This window comes from Pelobates fuscus, chromosome 1, assembly GCF_036172605.1.
Source record: "Pelobates fuscus isolate aPelFus1 chromosome 1, aPelFus1.pri, whole genome shotgun sequence".
In the NCBI taxonomy this organism is placed as follows: domain Eukaryota; kingdom Metazoa; phylum Chordata; class Amphibia; order Anura; family Pelobatidae; genus Pelobates; species Pelobates fuscus.
In genome coordinates this window covers 170,140,702-170,160,239 of record NC_086317.1, presented here as the reverse complement: position 1 = coordinate 170,160,239, position 19,538 = coordinate 170,140,702, and the positions used below count along the sequence as shown (strand labels likewise).

Sequence of the window (19,538 nt, the reverse complement as noted above, 5' to 3'; positions counted from 1 at the left end):
CCGTGTTTAATATTTTATTTCAGTGTAATATTAAATAACTAGACAATGTAATATTTAAAAAAAAGTTTCAAACTATATTTAGTGTAAGAACATCCAAGCTGTTTGCAGTCTGGTTCTATTGATTCCTTGGATTTCTGCTTGATAGCAATTGTCTTTGATTTAGTTAACAGAATCATCGTCATACATAACTAATACAACATTTGTTAGATGTATCTCTAGGCTGTGCACATCCTGGCTCTCTTACACCATGTTAGAATCACCTCCTGCAAGTCTCTGGAAGAGCTGCAAAACAAATGAGTAATAATACTGTTAGATATGTGAAGAATGTATAGTTAATAAACACAGCTACTATACAGAGAAACTAAGCTGGACATTTATTTAACGCTACTATATGGTATGTTTGTGTAAAAGAATAAAGATAGTTACAATGAAATGTTAGAGCTTTAGAGATTATTCAGGTTATAGTGGAAATGGGAATCAGAGACTGGGTTGTATTGAACATGCCTTGACAAATTTCTCTGGAAGTCAAGTACAATTTTCTTTAGACACATGTACCTAGGTAACACCACATCTCATCACACTCACTACACATATAACAAATACATATAAATAGAATATCTTTATTTCATGACAAACAGAATCGCCAGTTACTATGGGGAGACTTTGTGTTTCCACAAACTCATTCTGATTCTAATCCTTGAATTCTGCTTAATTGATGAATGAATTGCAATGGTTACAGTTAACCTGTCATAAATCGTCCCCATATGCATTGAATACTCCATATACAACAGAGATACATGATGTATTCAATGTAAAGTATAGAGATAATCTCCACTCTAGTGCTGCCATGTCCTCTTCTTCCTGGGCTTTTTCTATTGTGTTATTAGTTAATAGCTGCTAGGACGTTACCCTAGCAATAGCAACCACAAGTATGTGTGGAGAGCAGAAGGACGGTCTGTGGGATGTTTCTTCTGCTCTCCCTTCTCATTCAATTTCTCAGCATAGACTTGCTCAAGAATTGACTTATAGATATGGGTGAGGAGAAAAAGGACAGTCTCCTCTCCCTTGTCAGTCAATTTTTCAGCATAGAATTGCTGAATAATAGACTTGACAGGTTGGAGAAAGACTTACTTTTAGGTATTTCTCCAAGTCTATACATTTGCGAGTTAAACTGCAACTACAGCGTATAGATGAAAGATTATGCTCTTTCAATAGAGTATAAGGTGTAGGTAGCTTGTGCTCTCAAGGGAGGTTAGGGGTATTCCTATTGGGGATGTAGTTATATTTTACTGCTGCCGATACTTAAACTCCTCACTACCTTTAGTAAGATAGTTTCACGATCAATTGACAAAAGTCTACTCCCCACCTTTAAAACTCTAGCCCTCTACCAAGGGTTCCTCAGCTATACAACTTTTCTTTGCTTATCCAACTGACTTGGTCTACATCAATATTAAAATGTTTGGGTGTCCATATCCCTAGACACTTGTCACAGCATCCTCCATTCCTTGACTCTATGACTGAGGACCTAGATAGAAGGCCGTGACTATCACTCTCTTTTTCAGACAGCGTAAGCCTTTTTAAATTAATTCATTTTTCTAAATTACTTTACCCACTTTAGGTTGTGCCACTATTTTTGTCAAACAAACATGAGTCTTTTCTCAAAAAAAAAAAACTGTGCCACTTCCTCTGGAAAGGAAAGGCAGCCAACTTGAGTTTGACAAAAGTCTCTCAATACAAATTTCTTGGTGGGCTGAGTTTGCCAAATATTAAAGATTTCAATTTAGAGGCACAGGCACGTTACGCAATGGATTGGATTACAGGAGAAAGCTGCTACTCAGTGGTCCATTTAGAATCAGGGCTGGCACATCCTTTTTCGCTATGTCAATCTTACATAGTCTCCGCTCCTCCTTACCACCACAAGTAGAATCTAACCCCCTATATTGTTGTCCCCAATTAAAGCTTGGAGTTTGTTACACAAAAAAGTAGGGACACTCTCTATTAAATCCACATTTTTGCCAATCATCAGTAACCCAACTGGTGCTAACAATTGGCCATTCTTGCAGTGGGCTAGTCAGGGGAAAATTAAATTGTATGAATCTTTCCTCACATACGATACTCATTATTACTGAAATTTGTGAGAGATTCCCTGACCTTCCTCATCCCTGGTTCTTCTACTTACAATTAAGAAATTATGTCTGTTTATTTATATGAGATTTTGCACAGGCTGACTGTAAAAATCCCAAAAGCAACAAGATTCTCTGCACACAGGCTCCACCATACAACCCGGCCATCTATCAAGAAGGTGCTCCGTGTGAATGAACACCGCAAGTCCGTTGGACAATGTAACAAGAAGAAAACACAGGTAGCACTCCGAGATACTGATGTTTCAAGTTTTTTTAGGGAATACCACCAAACATGCATCATTTCGGCTCCCAAGAGCTTTAATCATGCATTAGTCATATAGAATCACGTTTATGGGGGGTGGGGCCTGGCAGCCAAGATGGCCAGACGCGTATTCCTGTAGCTCTCATCGACTAAATTGCTGTGGGAAATCATGCAACGGAGAGTTTATTTTACCTGCAACAGCTCAATCACCTAAACATGCTTATTTAAGCCTGATTTGAAGCGTTTTGCTGGTTGCCAAGTGCACCAGATCTTGAGGCCTGCTGTGTCCGGCGCACGCAATGTTGGGAAAGGCAGACGATCCCCTAACACCGAGTGCTCATAGTAAGGCTACAGATCTGCAAACTCGTTACCCATCTCTCCCCCTTTGGACCAGTGGGGGATATCCCGGTACCCACTGGGTTACTTTATCCACCGACAGTGGCCTGAAACCTTGATACCCCGGGCACCACGTGGCGTGCACAAGATGGCTACTGCACCGGGCATCCAACACTGTGTCGAAAAGCATCAGTGGAGTTGAGGCAATATGCTGGAAATTCTGGCATTGGATAAATAGCCGACTTACTACACCTGATCCACCGGCAGTGCAGGAAGATCATACCAGCCACCTGCTCATCTTCTGGGCCAGGGGCATCTCCACGCCGCCTACCAAATAACCGAGGGCTTATCGGGAACTTGTGGGCCCAAGACCACTCTTTTGGGACCTGGAGGCCTTGTGGATACGGAGCACAGACGCAGAACAGCTTACTATGCATCGTGTGGCAGAGCACCCAGGGAGACCTGCACTGTGCTGGGTCGAGAAACTGAGATACCAGGACAGGCATGGAGCTGAACTGTTTAAAGTGGCACAAAAGCGGCATAGGTTGAATATGCCTGGTTCCTCCTTTCCATCTGCCGAGATCATCATCCTGGTTTCCTAGCTGTACTTTTCATCATGAGCATCGTCATAGGCTATCTGTCAACCCTAATCATATCATAGATACCCATCTATGTCAGTTAATACAGCCTGATTTTCCTCATGCAATTTTTTATCTCTCTACTGACATGTTTTTCTTTATCTTCTTTATCTTTAGCATTATCATCTTTGTTATACTTCACCAGGTCAGGGCACCCTCTTACCTAGTTTTATCATACAATAGTCTAGCCACTCACCTGACTTATTAATCATCTTGTTTATATGATCTCTTTTTAAAAAAAATGTGCAGCTTATCAAGACAATACAAAGAAGAGTGTTTATAATCTATGTGAACATTTATGTCATTTGTTACGTGTATATTTACTACTGCACAGCAAGAAAATAATAATATAAAAATAAAAAAAATCACTTTTATGTTCCACACCTGTACCCAAATACCAGTCATTAGGGTACGCCAGTCTTTTCAGATACAGACTGGCGTACCCTAATGACTGGTCCCATCACAATAGCTACAACATTTTTCCGACTTCACTTTTGAAGACCTTTTCAAACAATATGCATACCTAGTCAAATTCCTAACTTTTGGCACATATTATGAAATGACTGTAAAAATACTACATCCTGCCTTTTATGCGCCATACGGACAGTTTAAAATGGGAAAGAAATAATCATAGACTTGTTTTAAATACCCTTCAGGTGTTGCAGATATGTATCATTGTTTCTGGGACTGCCCGTATATTACAGAATTTGTTGAGTACAGTGACACAATATCTTAAGACACATAATTTTACCTTTTATTTATATTACTCCTGATAAGGCTCTCTTTGGTTCCTTTCCTTCAACAAGGATGCATAGTTAAAAAAAAATAAGCACATATAACTGCAGTAGGGCATAAAACTATCTTACAGCATTGGAACCAACCAGACACTCCCCCCTCTATTGCATTTCCATTAAATAACAAAAAATAAATGGTTGGAAAGGGCCTCTCCATTTCGAAACAATATATTTTTACCATAGATGCGTCCTTTAAAAATACAATAAATAATACATTGGAGTACACTGCCTGGTACACTCCTGAAATGGTAGCTGGTCATAAAACCTTGCCCATCTGAATATTTATGAAGTGGAGGCAAACCTGCACATTCCCCATCCAAACCCTTACCATGATCTCAGTGTTATATTTGTGAGATTGAGACATTTGTTTGTTTGATTTTATTTATGTTTATTTATTTATTTATTTTTTTATTTGTCAATCTGTTTTTTATTTAAGGCATATGAGATGGGGTACAGAAGAGAAAACAAGGGAAATGTACGAATAATTTACAGCATTGGGTTTAAGACATCAGTAATGTTCACATTTCTAGGTTGGTAATGCCTCTTTTTTTTTTTTTTGAGAACAAAAAAAAGTATGCGTTTGAACAGAAGCTGAACCTAAGTAGAGTTAGATTAGCTAAAATGGCACCGCCTAGATCTAATCAAGTCAGGTATACAAGATGCTACGATGCGTAGTTAAGTTAGTGTGGTTGTACTATACAAGCGTGTTGTGCCACGTTTTTAGGCAGTCCGGTTATGAGACTAGTCGATTAAGATATATCAGTGAGGCTCAGTACCATTCTAGCGTAAATGCATGCATACAAAGGTGACTGTATAGTCAGGCTAGTACATTTTGCCCACTGTGAAAGTGAGCTCAGAATGAACAGTGAGTAACAACTGTGGTGTGACTCTGCGGTTTCGTCAGGTTTGTGTCGATAGACCTATGGTGTTTTATGATTTCGTGCATGGGGTTACGTGTAGACTTCCCTGCCTCATCTGTCGAGTTGGGCTTCTTGGTGTGGTACGTTTGAGCTGAAGGGAGCGTATGTCTCTGCGAGCTCGGGTGTTGATGGAGTGTGGAGGTGCTAATGGGTTGAATTGAATTTAACCCCCGCTGCCTAACTACCAGAAGTGCTGCTCTGCTGGAGCGTGCAAGCGACACCCCTGCGAGGTGTGCCAGACTTTGCCTGAATGGCGAGGTGCTGGTGGTGTTGTGCGGGATTCATGGGGCGCGTCTTCGGGGGTACCGAGCGTGTTTGGGTGTGTGTGCTCTGCAGTGCAGCTACTGGATTGGTGAGTGTGTACTCACTAGATGTAGGTCCTAGATGTAATTACTCCTGACCAAGGGAGTTACGGGGGGGTAGGAGGGGTGCTTTTGTTGTTCTGCTACAAAGTGTGAATGTAAATGTAGGGGTAGTGCCGTGTCCTGTCGATTTTAGGTGGGCTATGCAGTGCATCTAGTGTCAGTGGTTGCTAGATGTTTGCAGGTTCTATCCTGTAGAGTGGTGACTTAGAGGCTACATGTAAGCCTAGTCATTCACCATTGAAGGTTAAATAGGCAGGCCAACATAAACAAACAACAACCCCGAACAGAGAAAAGATAAAAGATAAAGAGAAAAAATAAAATAAAATTGTAGTTGTAGGATTTGCAAGGATTAATTAAGTCCTGAATATGCCTCCGCTGAAAAGGTTAGGTGCCCTGCGTCAAACCGGTCTCCAGAGGCGGTCGCTGTTCTGTGTTCTGGGAGCTCCCAGCCCATGGGACAAAGGGAGTGATGCGTTCTGGGTCCCATCTATCCGTGGCTGTTCTCCGAGGTGGGATAGCAGCGATCGGGATGTCCAGACCCAGTGTTTCTAGGAACACGGGTGCGCCTTCCATTGAGGTAAGTGTGTGTAGAGTTCCGTTTCACTGTCAGTGAGCCGTTGGTCCCCCACCTGTATTCAATGCTCGCCGATGTCAAGCTCCAGGTGAGGGTGGCTCTCGTGAGGTCCTGGAAAAAGTCAATGTAGTTCCTTCGAAAGCCAGTGGTGTTTTCCCTTTGAGAGCCGCCATGAGCTGTATTTTGTCTTGTACTGTTGGGCACTTTAGTATCACGTCTCGGGCAATGTTTGTGGGTGTCCTGGCGGATGAGGGTAGACGATAGATCTCTGCTGTGGCTAGTTTTTTTGCTGTAGCTGGAGGCAAGATTGTGGCCAGGAAGCGTCTGGAGAAGTGTGGTAGTTTGTTCGGTGAGATTTCAGCAGGGATGCCCCTTATTTTTATGTTAGTGCGCCTTTGCCGTTCCTCCAGAGCAGTGAGCTGTGCAGTCATGTCTCTTTGGTGTGTATAGATTTGCTGCACTGATTCTTGTAGCTCAGACAGGTGGTCTTGCATGCATCACGTGTTTTTCTGATGCCTGCACCCGATCGGTAACTGCTTTGATGTATTTTTTAATGGGAGCAAGTTCCGCCGCCAGGATCTTGTGAAAGTCCGTCAGCAGGGTTTTTAGGTCCTGCCTGGTGATTGGGGCCATGTCAGCTGGGTCATCCGGCAGTTTTGGGCACTCTGCTTGGGTTTCTGTGGAGGCTTCTGGGTCAGGGTGATGTGAGTGACGGGGCGCGGGGATTCAGCAGGGGCGGTTTTGGCCTGCGTGGGCCGTTGAAGCATGGGCCCGATATCCCTGCTGTCTGTAGTGTGTAGTGGTCGTTGGGAGCGACGTCCCATGGCTGGCATGTGTGCCGGTAAGTCTGTTGTGTTGGGGGCTGCCCTGTCCCACCCTTGATAATGAGGGGGGGGACCTACTGTCCTCCCCCCGGCCCCCACCCCTGGGCGGCGGGTGGGGGCCATAATGATAATGAGGGGAACACCTACTGTCCTCCCCCCCTCTCCGGCCCCCACCCCTGGGCGGTGGGTGGGGGCCATAATGATAATGAGGGGGGGGACCTACTGTCCCCCCCCCGGCCCCCACCCCTGAGCGGCGGGTGGGGGCCATAATGATAATGAGGGGGGGGGGACCTACTGTCCTCCCCCCCCGGCCCTCACCCCTGGGCGGCGGGTGGGGGCCATAATGATAATGAGGGGGAGGGACCTACTGCCCTCCCCTCCCCCCGCCCCCCCCAGGCGGCGGGTGGGGGCCATAAAGATAACGAGGGGGGGACCTACTGTCCTCCCCCTCTCCGGCCCCCACCCGCCGGCCCCCAAATAAAAATCCATTATACCCGTCGAACTTAAAATAAAATAAAAAACCAAAACGCAAAAAAAACAGACGAAAAAGAAAAAACCAGAGCGCAAAAAAAATAATCCATCTTCACCCATGGAGGGCTCCGCGCAGACTGAGCTCCGCAGGGCGGGGGAAGGCTTATAAAGCCTTGCCCCGCCCTGCAATTAGGCTAAGAACACTCTGATTGGTGGGTTTAGGCCAATCAGAGTGCTGTGTGTCATTTTACACAGCGTGGGAAAGTTCTTTGGAATTGTCCCACGCTGTGTAAAATGACACAGAGCACTGTGATTGGATGGCTTGAAATCCATCCAATCACAGTGCTCTGTGTCATTTTACACTGCGTGGGAAGATTCCAAAGAACTTTCCCACGTTGTGTAAAATGACACAGAGCACTGTGATTGGATGGCTTGAAATCCATCCAATCACAGGGCTCTGTGTCATTTTACACAGCGTGGGAAAGTTCCAAAGAAAACGGGATTCGGCATGACAGTGCCGCTTTAAATAATTGTATCTCAATCTCTAAATTGAACTTTAATCACATACAGGAGGCTCTTGCAGGGTCTAGGAAGCTATTAACATAGCAGGGGATAAGAAAATCTTAATTAAACAGAACTAAATAGGGCTCTCTTTACAGGAAGTGTTTATGGAAGGCTGTGCAAGTCACATGCAGGGAGGTGTGACTAGGGTTCATAAACAAAGGGATTTAACTCCTAAATGGCAGAGGATTGAGCAGTGAGGCTGCAGGGGCATGTTCTATACACCAAAACTGCTTCATTAAGCTAAAGTTGTTCAGGTGACCATAGTGTCCCTTTAAGTTATACCGTGTGAATGTATTCAATAATCTTCATATTTAGTCATTTCTACCTATTGCCTTTTAAGATGACATTATGTATTTTTTCATGATTTGCATATTACACTCACAAACAAAAAAACTGTTGCATTAAAGAAGAGGGGAATTTTTTTTAATTATTTACTCTATTTTTTTGCTTTTGTCTCATCTGTCCCTATGGATGCCCCTATCTTAAAAAAAAAAAAATTACAAAAAAATCTCACAAGTGGGCATTGTGATATAAGGCCCTAGGTAGATATAGCACGCATAGCATGATTATTTTCACATTAGATCTATAGGGTTACATTACACTTAATAATATGTTGATTTTTTTCTTCCTACATTTTCCTTCTTGAAGATTCAAAAACAGTATGTGATGATATCTTGTAACTGACCCCAGGGAAAGTGGCAAGGTTGCTACAGGGAGGTTGTGGGGATCAGCACTGAGATAGGAAGCATGTGGTCTCAGTAATTGTTCCCCCACAATCCATGATGCAGCCTGGGAATGCCAGCTGCTGTGCTCTCACTTACTGCATGCCAGAACTGCAAGGGAGCAATTTCTGTGGTCTACAACTTAGGAACAGCACCAACAAAGGAGCACCAGGGACAGCGTTGTCTTAACAGATGTGCATGCTTGCCAGCTTTTCAGTATATTATTCCAGGAGATGTATTCAGAAGTTTCAAGCCCTCTTTATTAAAATGTTTAGGTGGGTTAATAACCGTACATGCGGTCTTGCTGTTGTGAATACAGATCTTGACCTCAGCGAAAACAACGTACACATTCTAATTGTACATAAGCAAGACAAAATCAACACATATAATGTGCTGAAGCCGTAAAGCTATGAAAACGTTCTTCTAATATTTTTACCAGTCCATGTTCGTTGCCTCCCCCGCAACCTACTAAACGTTTATGTGGATTAAAATGTGCTATACAGCATTATTTTTCCCACAGGTTGTTTAGTTTTTTTTGGAGGTACCAATAAATCTAAGCTTAAAGGGACTCTCCAGCCAAGCCTTTTTTGTCACCTGGTTCCAGCGCCGGGAGCCTCGTGAAGCCGCGCCCCCTATTTCGTCAAAATGATTAAATAGGCGGGCGCGAGCAGGGAGCAATCAGACGCTTCCATTTGGAAGCGTCATTGCTCCCTTGTGCGCATGTGCGGATTCGCTGCACATGCGCACATACTTCATAGGGCGGCATTTATGCCGCCCTATGAAGTCCTGAGCGCACTACCGCGCATGCACGCGGTGTGCGCGAGCTGAGCTGACTGACAGCTCAGCTCGCGGTCTTTGCCTGCCCCCTCTCCTCTCTGACAGGCTGGAGAGAGAAGGCGCGCACACAGTGCCTTCTCTCTCCTGCACACGTCAGCCGTATTTTAATACGTCTGACGTGTACAGGGCCTTTTTAGGTCCCTACATGATAGGAAGTACCTCTGGTGGCCGTCTAAGTGACAGCCACTGGATGTATTCCTATCAATCAATGTAAACACTGTATTTTCACTGAAAATACAGTGTTTACATTAGATTGCCTGCAGGGATCTATAGATCTCACCTGAACAAATACATTAAGTTTTAGTTGTTCAGGTGACTATAGTGTCCCTTTAATTTTATCAATCATTTTCATTCATTTAAGTCGTTGTGAAGGCAGGGCCCCAGTGCACTGCTTTGCCCAGAAGCCTATAATGCTGTTAAGATGACCCTGACCAGGGATCATAGCCCCCAAGTGCAATCACTGCCAGCAAACATCACACACACATTACAAACTGCCAGCAAACATAACGCACACATTACGAACAGTCAGCACGAACCGCACACATTACACAACTGAGGCAAACTGTTGTGATGATAACTAAGTTGTAGAAATGTTTTAGATCACCTTTTTTGACTCACATTTTCCATTTGGATTTAGAAAAAAAATCTGAGTTTAGTTAATAACCCTGTCGATGTGTAGGGCTCCAGGCAGGCGCCCCAATCTAAAATAATTTTGTGTGTCAATACAAGCAGATTACCCTGATAGACAAGTAGACTGGGCTACTGCTTTAGTCCTTTGGACCAAGTAGATTGTTAAATTTCTACACTCCCTGCTTATGAAAGTTGCTAGTGTCAAAACATGTGTTTGCTTTATTGATTAGGGAGATAAAGTGGTTGTGTTGAGTTATCCTTAGCCTCTTTTAGACATCTGACTCTCTTTCATTGACCAATGTGGGATGTGCTGAACGTTTTTTTTCTTCTGTTGTGCCTGTCATATGGAGCCAAGTGATGGCTGTTTGGTGTGTGAGTGTACATATATCTTCTTCTAATTTGTTGTTGGATGAGCTGTAAAATATTTTCTTTATTATTATTATTATTATTATTTTATTATTTATATAGCGCCATCAGATTCCGTAGCGCTGTACAATGGGTGGACTAACAGACATGTAATTGTAACCAGACAACTGGAGGGCCTTGCTCAATGAGCTTACATTCTTTAATTTTTTTTTTATTATTGGACAAGCAAGAAGAAATTATTTTTATGAACTTATACATATTTTTTTTTTTTCGTTTAGAAACATATTGGTACTTACCATGGTGAGCAGTGGAATGTTCCCTAGTGAAGCCAAAAAGCCAAATACCACTGGAAAGAACCCTCTGAATGAAAAAGAAAAGGAAATATAGTAACATTCATAAAGGTTGATCAGTTATATCAGTAGTTGTGGGAAATTGACAAAATAATTGCATTTATTTTACCAAAAATAGGAAAAACACGCATTAGTCTCTGCTATAGATTGTCTTCTGTTGCTAGACACTATATATAGCGGTAAGAGGTTAGTGAACTGATTGTGGGATGCCATGGAGAATTTGAACCATATTACGTTGTGTCTGTAAATTCCCACCATGCAATCTTTTTCATCCAGGAGTAGCCATGAACATTTAAGTACTGGTGACCACTGGCATCTGCAGGCATTGCTCATTTATAACATATATGTCCATTTGTTGCCGGGAGTGTCCTTTAACGTTTAACCCCTTAAGGACACATGACATGTGTGACATGTCATGATTCCCTTTTATTCCAGAAGTTTGGTCCTTAAGGGGTTAAACTGCCCTGTTTTAATTTCTCTCACTTATTCTCAACCCTTTGTTGAATTGCAATTTAAAAGCTAAACTGGAAATTGACAGGAATTTATTAGGGTGTAAGCACATTGTATTACTATTATAACAAGGGAGATATAGTAAAATTAGGTTGTCATTGGAAAATATTGGTGTTCTCTGTGGATATCAACTATCCATTTTGAGAGACTGGGGACATGGTCGAGCTGGGAAACTAAGGAAGAGAGCTAGCTGGAATATGAATGGGTTATGGAGAGAAGAGAGAGTGAAGAACTTGTATTTTGAGAGGCATTAGAAGCCACTGGTCACGTCTTCAGCATAATCTTGGATAGATCAGTTGACTTGACCCTGCTTAGTTTTGGTCAGATCTTCTGCAGCACAACATTTTAATAGATCAATTGACTTGACACTGCTCAGTTTGTATAGTTACCTGAATAGGCTAATGAAGCCATAGAACTCGCACAGCATTCCAATCAGAGGCCAGCGGAGCAGGACCAGCAGTGCCCCACCTAAAAAGAACGAGCTACCCCTTAACTTTTGTCGCTGGAAGAAGAAGCTAAATGTCCTTCTGAGGCCAATAATTAGTGCCAGACCAAACAGAAATAGGACCTACAAGGGATAAAGTAGGGGACATGGTGACAGGCTGTGTAAATACAATGTCTTGTTTTCCATGCAACAGTAACATACACTTTACACTAAGTGCTTACATTTCCAAAGGCCAGAAGCACTCTATCAAAGTATAACAGTACCCCAAAGATGAGGAAAAAAATACCAAATCCTGCTAAACCAGCACCGAACTCTGTAAATAAGCAGAGAGAGAACTGTCAGTGTTAAAAGAAAGCAAGGTTAAAGAATAACAAATAAATATATATATATATATATATATGTATATATACACATCTGACTCAACAATGGTATTCAGATGGGCAAGGTTTTATGACCCGCTAATTGTATAAGCCTGCCTAGTTTCATGTTTTCTGCATTCTGATCTAGGTTACTGGTATTATTTTACCCAATTTATCAATGAATTGCATCTTTAAGTTCCTGATGCTATCTTTCTAACCTGGGAAGTTTCGGTGGTATGTACAGTTGCTGTATCAATAAAGGTACAAGTATGCTTAATCACTAGAGGGCTTTGCTAATTTATGTAGTTATGAGTTTAGGTAGCTTTCATATTTGTGCCCCCTTTTCTTCAGGCCTACCATGTTCATTGGTTATGGCACACCACAACCGACTTGCTACTACATATTCCTTATAGTCATTAGTCAGGCTACTTTCACCTGTTTCTGTGTGGACAGATGAAGGTGGGATAACTCTGTGAAATTCCCGCTCATGCCCAGTTTAACACTTGGGCATTTGCTATTGTACAAAATTTGGACGTGAATTTTGGCTAGTTGTTCATTCATGAATGAATAGAAATTAAATGTTTTCTTTTTCCTAAAAATCTTATTTTTTCGACCCCAAGAAATCCATAAGTCCCATTGAACTAATACAATTTAAAAGAAGACCCAATCGCTCTCCTCCTTTCCCCCAACCCCCCAAAAAAGCACTTAATAAAAAATAAAATCCAGACAATAAAAATGAATCCATCTTCACCCAGCGAGGGCTCCGTGCACACAAAGCTGCAGGGAATGGAAATACTTATAAAGCCTACCCACGCCCTGCAATTTGACTCAAAGCGCTCTGGTTGTTTGGCTTAAGTCAACCAATCAGAGTGCTCTCACAGGTAAATCTTCAGTCTTACTTGATTGGTTACCTGCAAGGCTGGAAGTTTACCTGTCCGAGCACTCTGATTGGGTTGTAATGAGAAATCTCCTCCATAGTGATGGTGTCTGATATGCTCAGAGTCAAATTGCAGGGCGTGGGAAGGCTTTATAAGTCTTTCCCCACCCTGCGGTGCTCAGTCTGTGTGGAGCCCTTGCCGGTTGACGAAAGATTCATTTTTATTGTCAGGATTTCTTTTTTTCTGAGTTTTTTGTTTTTAGCGATTGGGTCTTTTTTATTTTATTAGTTTGACAGGATTTATGGATTTCTATTTGGCCTTTATTGGGGCTGAAAAAAAGATTTTAGAAATTATTGATTTTTCCATATGGATTATTAAACTAGAGAATAGCAGGGTAATTTTTAGCACTAATGTTTCATTTTTTTATAGATCAAATGCCTGATAATGCACATCAGATTTCTGCCAGTCACTGACTATACTGAATGATCTGAAGTATCAATCTACATGAATAATTTCTCTGAAAGTCTGCAGCCAGGTTGTGAATTAAAAGCAGTTCGATCAATTCTGTTGGGACATTGTGCATACATTTGATAAGGAAGTCTTTCTGTCATGAGGGGGTATGTCTAAAGAGGCAGGCTTATGTTATTTTTGTGCAAAAAGTAGATTTGAGGTGGTGGAGCTTGCCATTTAGATGGAGTGGACACTATATTGTATAGCTCTTGCAGAAATTAGCCAATTCTGTGAATATCACGATCCCATTCATTCATCGATACAGGATTAAGTCTGCACTTGCCTCTAGGCATCCCCCTGAGTCAATTCACGTCATTTTTTCTCACACCAAAGATGAAATGGCAGAAACGCAGACCTGGGGCCTACCATCTACCTTGCGGCTTTGGACAGGAGGAGCTACTCGGTGGTTCCTTGCCTGATAGTGTGCCTTAATCGGCCACCGCATCCACCTACAGTTTTGGGGCCATGGTTCCAAAACCTACCAGCCGTCATGCCTGCCGAGACAAGAGACATTGGAGCCCTTACCCAGCGACAAGCACAGCCTAGGATGGCTACTACAGAAGATCCTGAGGCCTCTGTTACACTACCATGCCAACCGCAATAATCCACCTGAAGAGAAGCTGTTGGTGGCAACCATGGCAGTAATGAAAGGTGATGTGCAAGGGGTCACAGACAGGGTGCGTGCCTCCGAGAAGGATATAATTTTCTCGCAACACTGTCTTCCTTGAGAGACTCTATTCAGCACATGTTATCAGTGCAACTTATTGCTCTGTATGATCCAGGAGGAATCATCTCAAAATAAGAGGCATATCAGACACCATCACTATGGAGGAGATTTCTCATTACATGCGGCGCATTTTGGCATTATTCTTACCTCCAAGCTTGGCTAGGAAACTTACTATTGATGTGATCGGTCTACCTAATTCACTTAATGCATCATCCTCTGCGGTCCTGAACATTATTATGCACTGTTCATCCTCACAAGACAAGAGGCATCTTGTCAGCATTACAGGGCAAGACATCATATTTTTTGAAGAATCTATCCTCACTTTTTATCAAGACCTAATAAGGTCCACTCTACAGTGGCGAATATCTCTCACACCAACTGTGATTAGATTCAGTGGAATATCGGTGGATGGCACCCAGGTCCCTGGTGTTGAATCATAATGGGACTGTTCACAAAATATCTTTGAATAGAGAGGCACCTGCTTTCCTTAGTTCTTTGGGACTTTCAGCACCTGCTATAAAATCAGTTAGGCAACCTGATTCCTTTTCATTTAAAAAAATAATAAAAAATTGGTGACAGTCTTGGCATATGTTATATGATAATTGTAATCTAATTATATATATATATATATATATATATATATATATATATATATATATATATATATAATGTAAGGAGTCAGTGGTACCAAAATTGAGGAGATGAAGTCGAATGGTTTGTGTTCTGGCTCTACATCCCTGATTTAGGGAATATTTTTACATATGAATTAATGTAGCCAACCCAGGCCCATAGTATGTGTGAGTACCGTAAAATCTGTCCTGCCTGCATGCAGTCACTGACAAAACTGCCTATCACATTTAGAATCCTCAAATCACACACAGGAAATTCCATCAAAGTTTACTTTTTTATTTAATGACCTGTTATGTACAGTATTTTTATTCATGTAGAGGTTTTACTGTGAGGAATCAGACAAAACCCTCCATAAGTGAATGTTCCTCAGCATTCAGACAGTAAAAAAAAATAAAAATTAAAAAATGTATACATTTGTCGAAGAAGAATATTTTTCAACTTTTTAGCTCTGACTTACTGATTTATTTTCTTTTTCTAATTTCAGATTGCACCTGTGACCATCGATGAGAAACCATGTGCAACGGTATGTAGAGGCTCTTGTAACTTGAAGACAAGCGTTTTAGAAATAGGAATGAAATCACTCTAACCTACTAAGTCATTTAGTGAATGTTTCCCAATAAATGTGCGCCTACACAAAGTATTGTGTGGCAGTGTAATGTTAGTCACAGTGCATAACCTTTCATGAAGTATCTCATATAGTTTTTGAATTGTTTTCAAATAAAACCATATGTTTTAGGTTTTATTTATTTATTGTAGTTTCTTTTTTGTTTGGAGTGATCAAGACATGGATTTATATAAAGGCTTAATATGCAGTTCTTACACAGAGTGGAAAATTGTAGACTTCCAATGGGAAGCTATAAGGGTTGCTTTTTAAATTTGATTAGGAGTTGAATATTTAAATTACATTCAATCAAATATATCCCCTTCTTGGGGAGACGTGCCCATATCTATATCACATAATAAATATTTGGGTGATCATCTTCAGTGATACATATACAGTATCTCTTATGTGTATTTCTATATAAAATGACTGTATTGTCTTCCTGTATGTTAAAGGTACACTACAGGCACAATTAAGTGGTCTTGGTGCCACGTTCTCTTGTTTTAACCATGTAACTGAAAACATTGCCATTCTGCAGGAACACCAATGTTTTCTTGGTGGGGTTACCTGTCTAGAGACAGTCACTAGAGGAGCCTTCAGATGGTCTCAGAGCCGTGTTGCGCAATGGAGCTACTGCCTGGAAATTGCAAGGGTGGATGTATATTTCTTTAGTTACTCGAGGCAACTAAAGGGTTGTAGAAATTAGCTTGGCTAATTTAGCTTGGTCGCTGCTACTAAGTGCTGCATGCAATTAACCAATCCTAAAGCTCCATCTTTAGTGGCCAATGCTAGTGTTTTCCAGCACTGAAGATTAGATTGGTATAGAGCTGTGTATATTACCAAATATATTTGGTAAAGCATCCCTCCCAGCCTTGACGACAGGCATTCTGTCCATATTAGTCACAAATTGCACTATGACGTCTCACTAAGTAGATTTGAGGGCCATAGTAGGTCTGTTAATGCAGTAGCAGCCATCCATTGTTGGTCTGTTTCTAGAGGTACAATCCTTTTGAAGTTGTATTGTGGGAGAAAGTTAAGTAATTCTGCTCAAAGATGCATCTCATTTCGAGATTCTTGCTTTGGCTTTTATCCTCCTGATCTGCTTTTCTCTGGGAAAGTTCCACTTGTATATTGATGAGCTGCACCTGCACAGATTTAAGTGAGTTGGGCCCAAAGATCATGTGCCACCTCTTCTGTGTCCTTGGGCTGCTTGTACTGTATATATACGCTCAATTTGCTGTATATTCACTGATGACTAATAAACCATCATAAAATTGCCCACATTTCAATTATTCCTGGGCAGTCTGTTGGCCTTATTGTGTATACCTCCCTTGAACATTTCATCTAAAAAATTCCAAATGAAAGCTATATACAAGCTATAAAAAACTCGACATACACGTTTTAAGTGAAAATTTGTATTTACAATTGAAACTAAATGTGTTACATTTACCTGACGTATGCTACCATTTGTGGCTATCACATCTTACAATGTTATCTCACAGTGAGTAACACGCGGTATTAACAGTGCTATTCATATTTGTAGTATTTATCCATATGTGATAGAGAAGATGTCAAAGAATGAAATTCTATCGGTATGTTATCCAGCAATTTGAATAGCACTTGTATGAATTGTTTCATTACATTACATAGCAAGTGCACTTTAATTTAAGTGCTCGAAGTGGTTAAATATTTAATATTTCCCACAGATGTGTCATCAGCGGCTAGGATTCATTAGAAACCAAATTATATATTTGCAGAATGTATCTATTTTTTTTTTAAATTACTTTTTTTTTCTTTTTCAAAACAAAATTTCACTTTCAAGAAATGAATGTGAAACAGTAGTAGCAAGCGTTCTGTAATAGAAGGAACAGTAGTAACAGCGTTCTGTTCTAAAGGGAAGAATAGTAACAGCGTTCTATAATGCAATGGTTTGAGGACTGAATTGGACTTCACAATTATATTGTACTAGAAAGAGCAGTGCATCTGACAAACCTTACATTTGGACATTGAGCTCTTTGCTCTCTCCGGAATTGTATGGACACAATCTTGGCTATATGAAATGGAAAAACCTGTAGCATATTGTGCACCTTATAATCTTATAAGGATCTTTATTAAAGTGTAATAACTTCTAGCCAGACATTACCCTAAAGCTGATGCACTGAGTATTTGTGATACCTCATTTTTTGGAGATGAGAAGGGTTAGAAAAATCTGTAAGAAATGGTTGAATACACTTAAGAGCATAATTGATATTTGAAGTTAGAAAATGTAAGTCCAGCAAGCGGGTTTGCAAATCTCGGGACACTGAGAATGGTGGGATATAAATATCATAGTATGTGACAGCCAGAAAGACAGTATTAAATTACAGGAGAAAGTGACAGTCTATGAAGAAGAGAGCGACTAATACGAGAAAATAACCCAAGGCAGTATATAAAGTCAGAAACTGAAGAACCCCTTTTATGTGATTAATCAGTTTCTAAATTACTAGTACCCGTGGGAAAATGTACATTATTGCATCATCACAAATAGTATGACCGTTCTTACACCCTTTGCTGCCTAAAATGATCTAAACACAGATCTGTATAGTAGTGACGGGAGAAATGGACAGCTAAGCCATGTTTTTTTAGTAATCTTTTAGGAATCGTTAAACTCCCGTTAATGAGTAGAACAGAAAAGTTATTGCTGTCACACTCACTCTGTAGTTCGCTGATCATTGTCCTCACTGCCTGATCACGCAGAAACAGGATTCTGACTTCCTAGTTTACGTGTCCCATCCCCACTGACCCTTGGAATATGAAGAGATATTGAATTCAGCAAAACGTTAACTATTTGACTGGCATTGGTTTCCTGATTCTTTCTGCAGAAATATTGCATTTGCTGTACACAATAAAGCATTGAGTGCTGTTGCATGCCTTTCCTTAATTCTCAGTGTCACATGTATGACATATTATTTGCAATTCGATCAGGCAACTCTGTGAAACTTAAATGGCCAGGTTTCTATTTAAACCTCATTGAGAGACGGTTTATCACAGTAGGGGTGCAGTGGATGATTGGTATCTGCTCTTATGTGTAACATTGACACGTTGTGATGTAATATAAGATCTCTATTCCATGATATCAGTAAGCAGCATAGTGAATGAAGAATATAATGGGTTTAAAGTATGCCCTGCAGATTGGAGGCTATTCATTTCCCAACTCAATGGTTCATACTTTATGAATCTCATTGGGAAAGCATCACAGAATAATGAAGGCTGAAATTGAACCACAAACATGTGGTTTCATCAGATACTGCAAAGGTGCACTAATCAGTGAGCAAGATCACAGGTTAATTTATACATAGAAAAAAGGTCATCCAACCAGGCCCTCGGCAAGTTACATTACTGGTTGGGCCTTCCATTCCTTCTTTAACCCCTTAAGGACCAAACTTCTGGAATAAAAGGGAATCATGACATGTCAGACATGTCATGTGTTCTTAAGGGGTTAAATAGGGGTGGTCAATGGAGCTCTGCAAATTTAAGGTTCTGGAGCCACTTTCTACCCCATAGGCCCTAGCTGGTTGTCTAATGTTAATCTTACTCTGGTATGCACACAGGATGGGTTGAGGTGTGGGCCAGACGGAGATGGAGAGTGTTGGCAGATCTGCCTGAAAAGGGGATAGATTGATTCAGGGCAGCTCTGACCATCTGGTATGGTGGGACAGGATCTTGAACTCTGGATTGTCCTGCCAAAACTAGGAGAGTTAAAAGGCATCCATGTGAAGCGGGCTTAGACATTTTTTTTATTTCTAATAGATAATAATTGCAAGTTGTACGCAGAAATGTAAACAAGGTGTATACTCACAGGACGCCACAAAATCATTGATGCAAGGCTTGGATGTTGTTTGTTTATTTTACACAGAATATTCAAGGACATAGTTAATATGTATGCGAACAGGTTGTTAAACAAAGGAAAATTCTGACTGTCTTATTGGAATCAAGAAGGATTTGTTTTCCCCCTTGTGGAATAATTGGCCGTTGCTATAAATTTCTATTGTATTCTTTTGTCAATTAGTGACTGAATAAAAACAAACAAACAAACAAACGTTTGGTATAAGTCAAAATTACA

General features: G+C 41.0%; 1 protein-coding gene across 1 annotated transcript; it reads right to left on the bottom strand.

Moving 5' to 3' along the window:
* On the bottom strand, positions 1 to 18,206 carry GOLT1A (golgi transport 1A). The gene is made up of 5 exons (XM_063452459.1): positions 18,130 to 18,206; positions 11,953 to 12,044; positions 11,676 to 11,854; positions 10,723 to 10,786; positions 1 to 282 (listed from the first exon to the last, which is right to left on the bottom strand). The coding sequence occupies exons 1-5, from the start codon at positions 18,146 to 18,148 to the stop codon at positions 241 to 243; spliced, it is 396 nt and encodes a 131-aa protein (XP_063308529.1). The 5' UTR covers positions 18,149 to 18,206; the 3' UTR covers positions 1 to 240.
* Between the last annotated feature and the right edge of the window lie 1,332 nt (positions 18,207 to 19,538).

What these genes read in the sequence shown, in the direction of transcription:
- GOLT1A (XM_063452459.1), bottom strand. An exon ending in TGCTTCTGGCCTTTGGAAAT is followed by an intron (nt 11,855 to 11,952) that starts GTAAGCACTTAG and finishes TATCCCTTGTAG; the next exon opens with GTCCTATTTCTGTTTGGTCT. An exon ending in ACATTCCACTGCTCACCATG is followed by an intron (nt 283 to 10,722) that starts GTAAGTACCAAT and finishes TTTGTTTTGCAG; the next exon opens with CTCTTCCAGAGACTTGCAGG.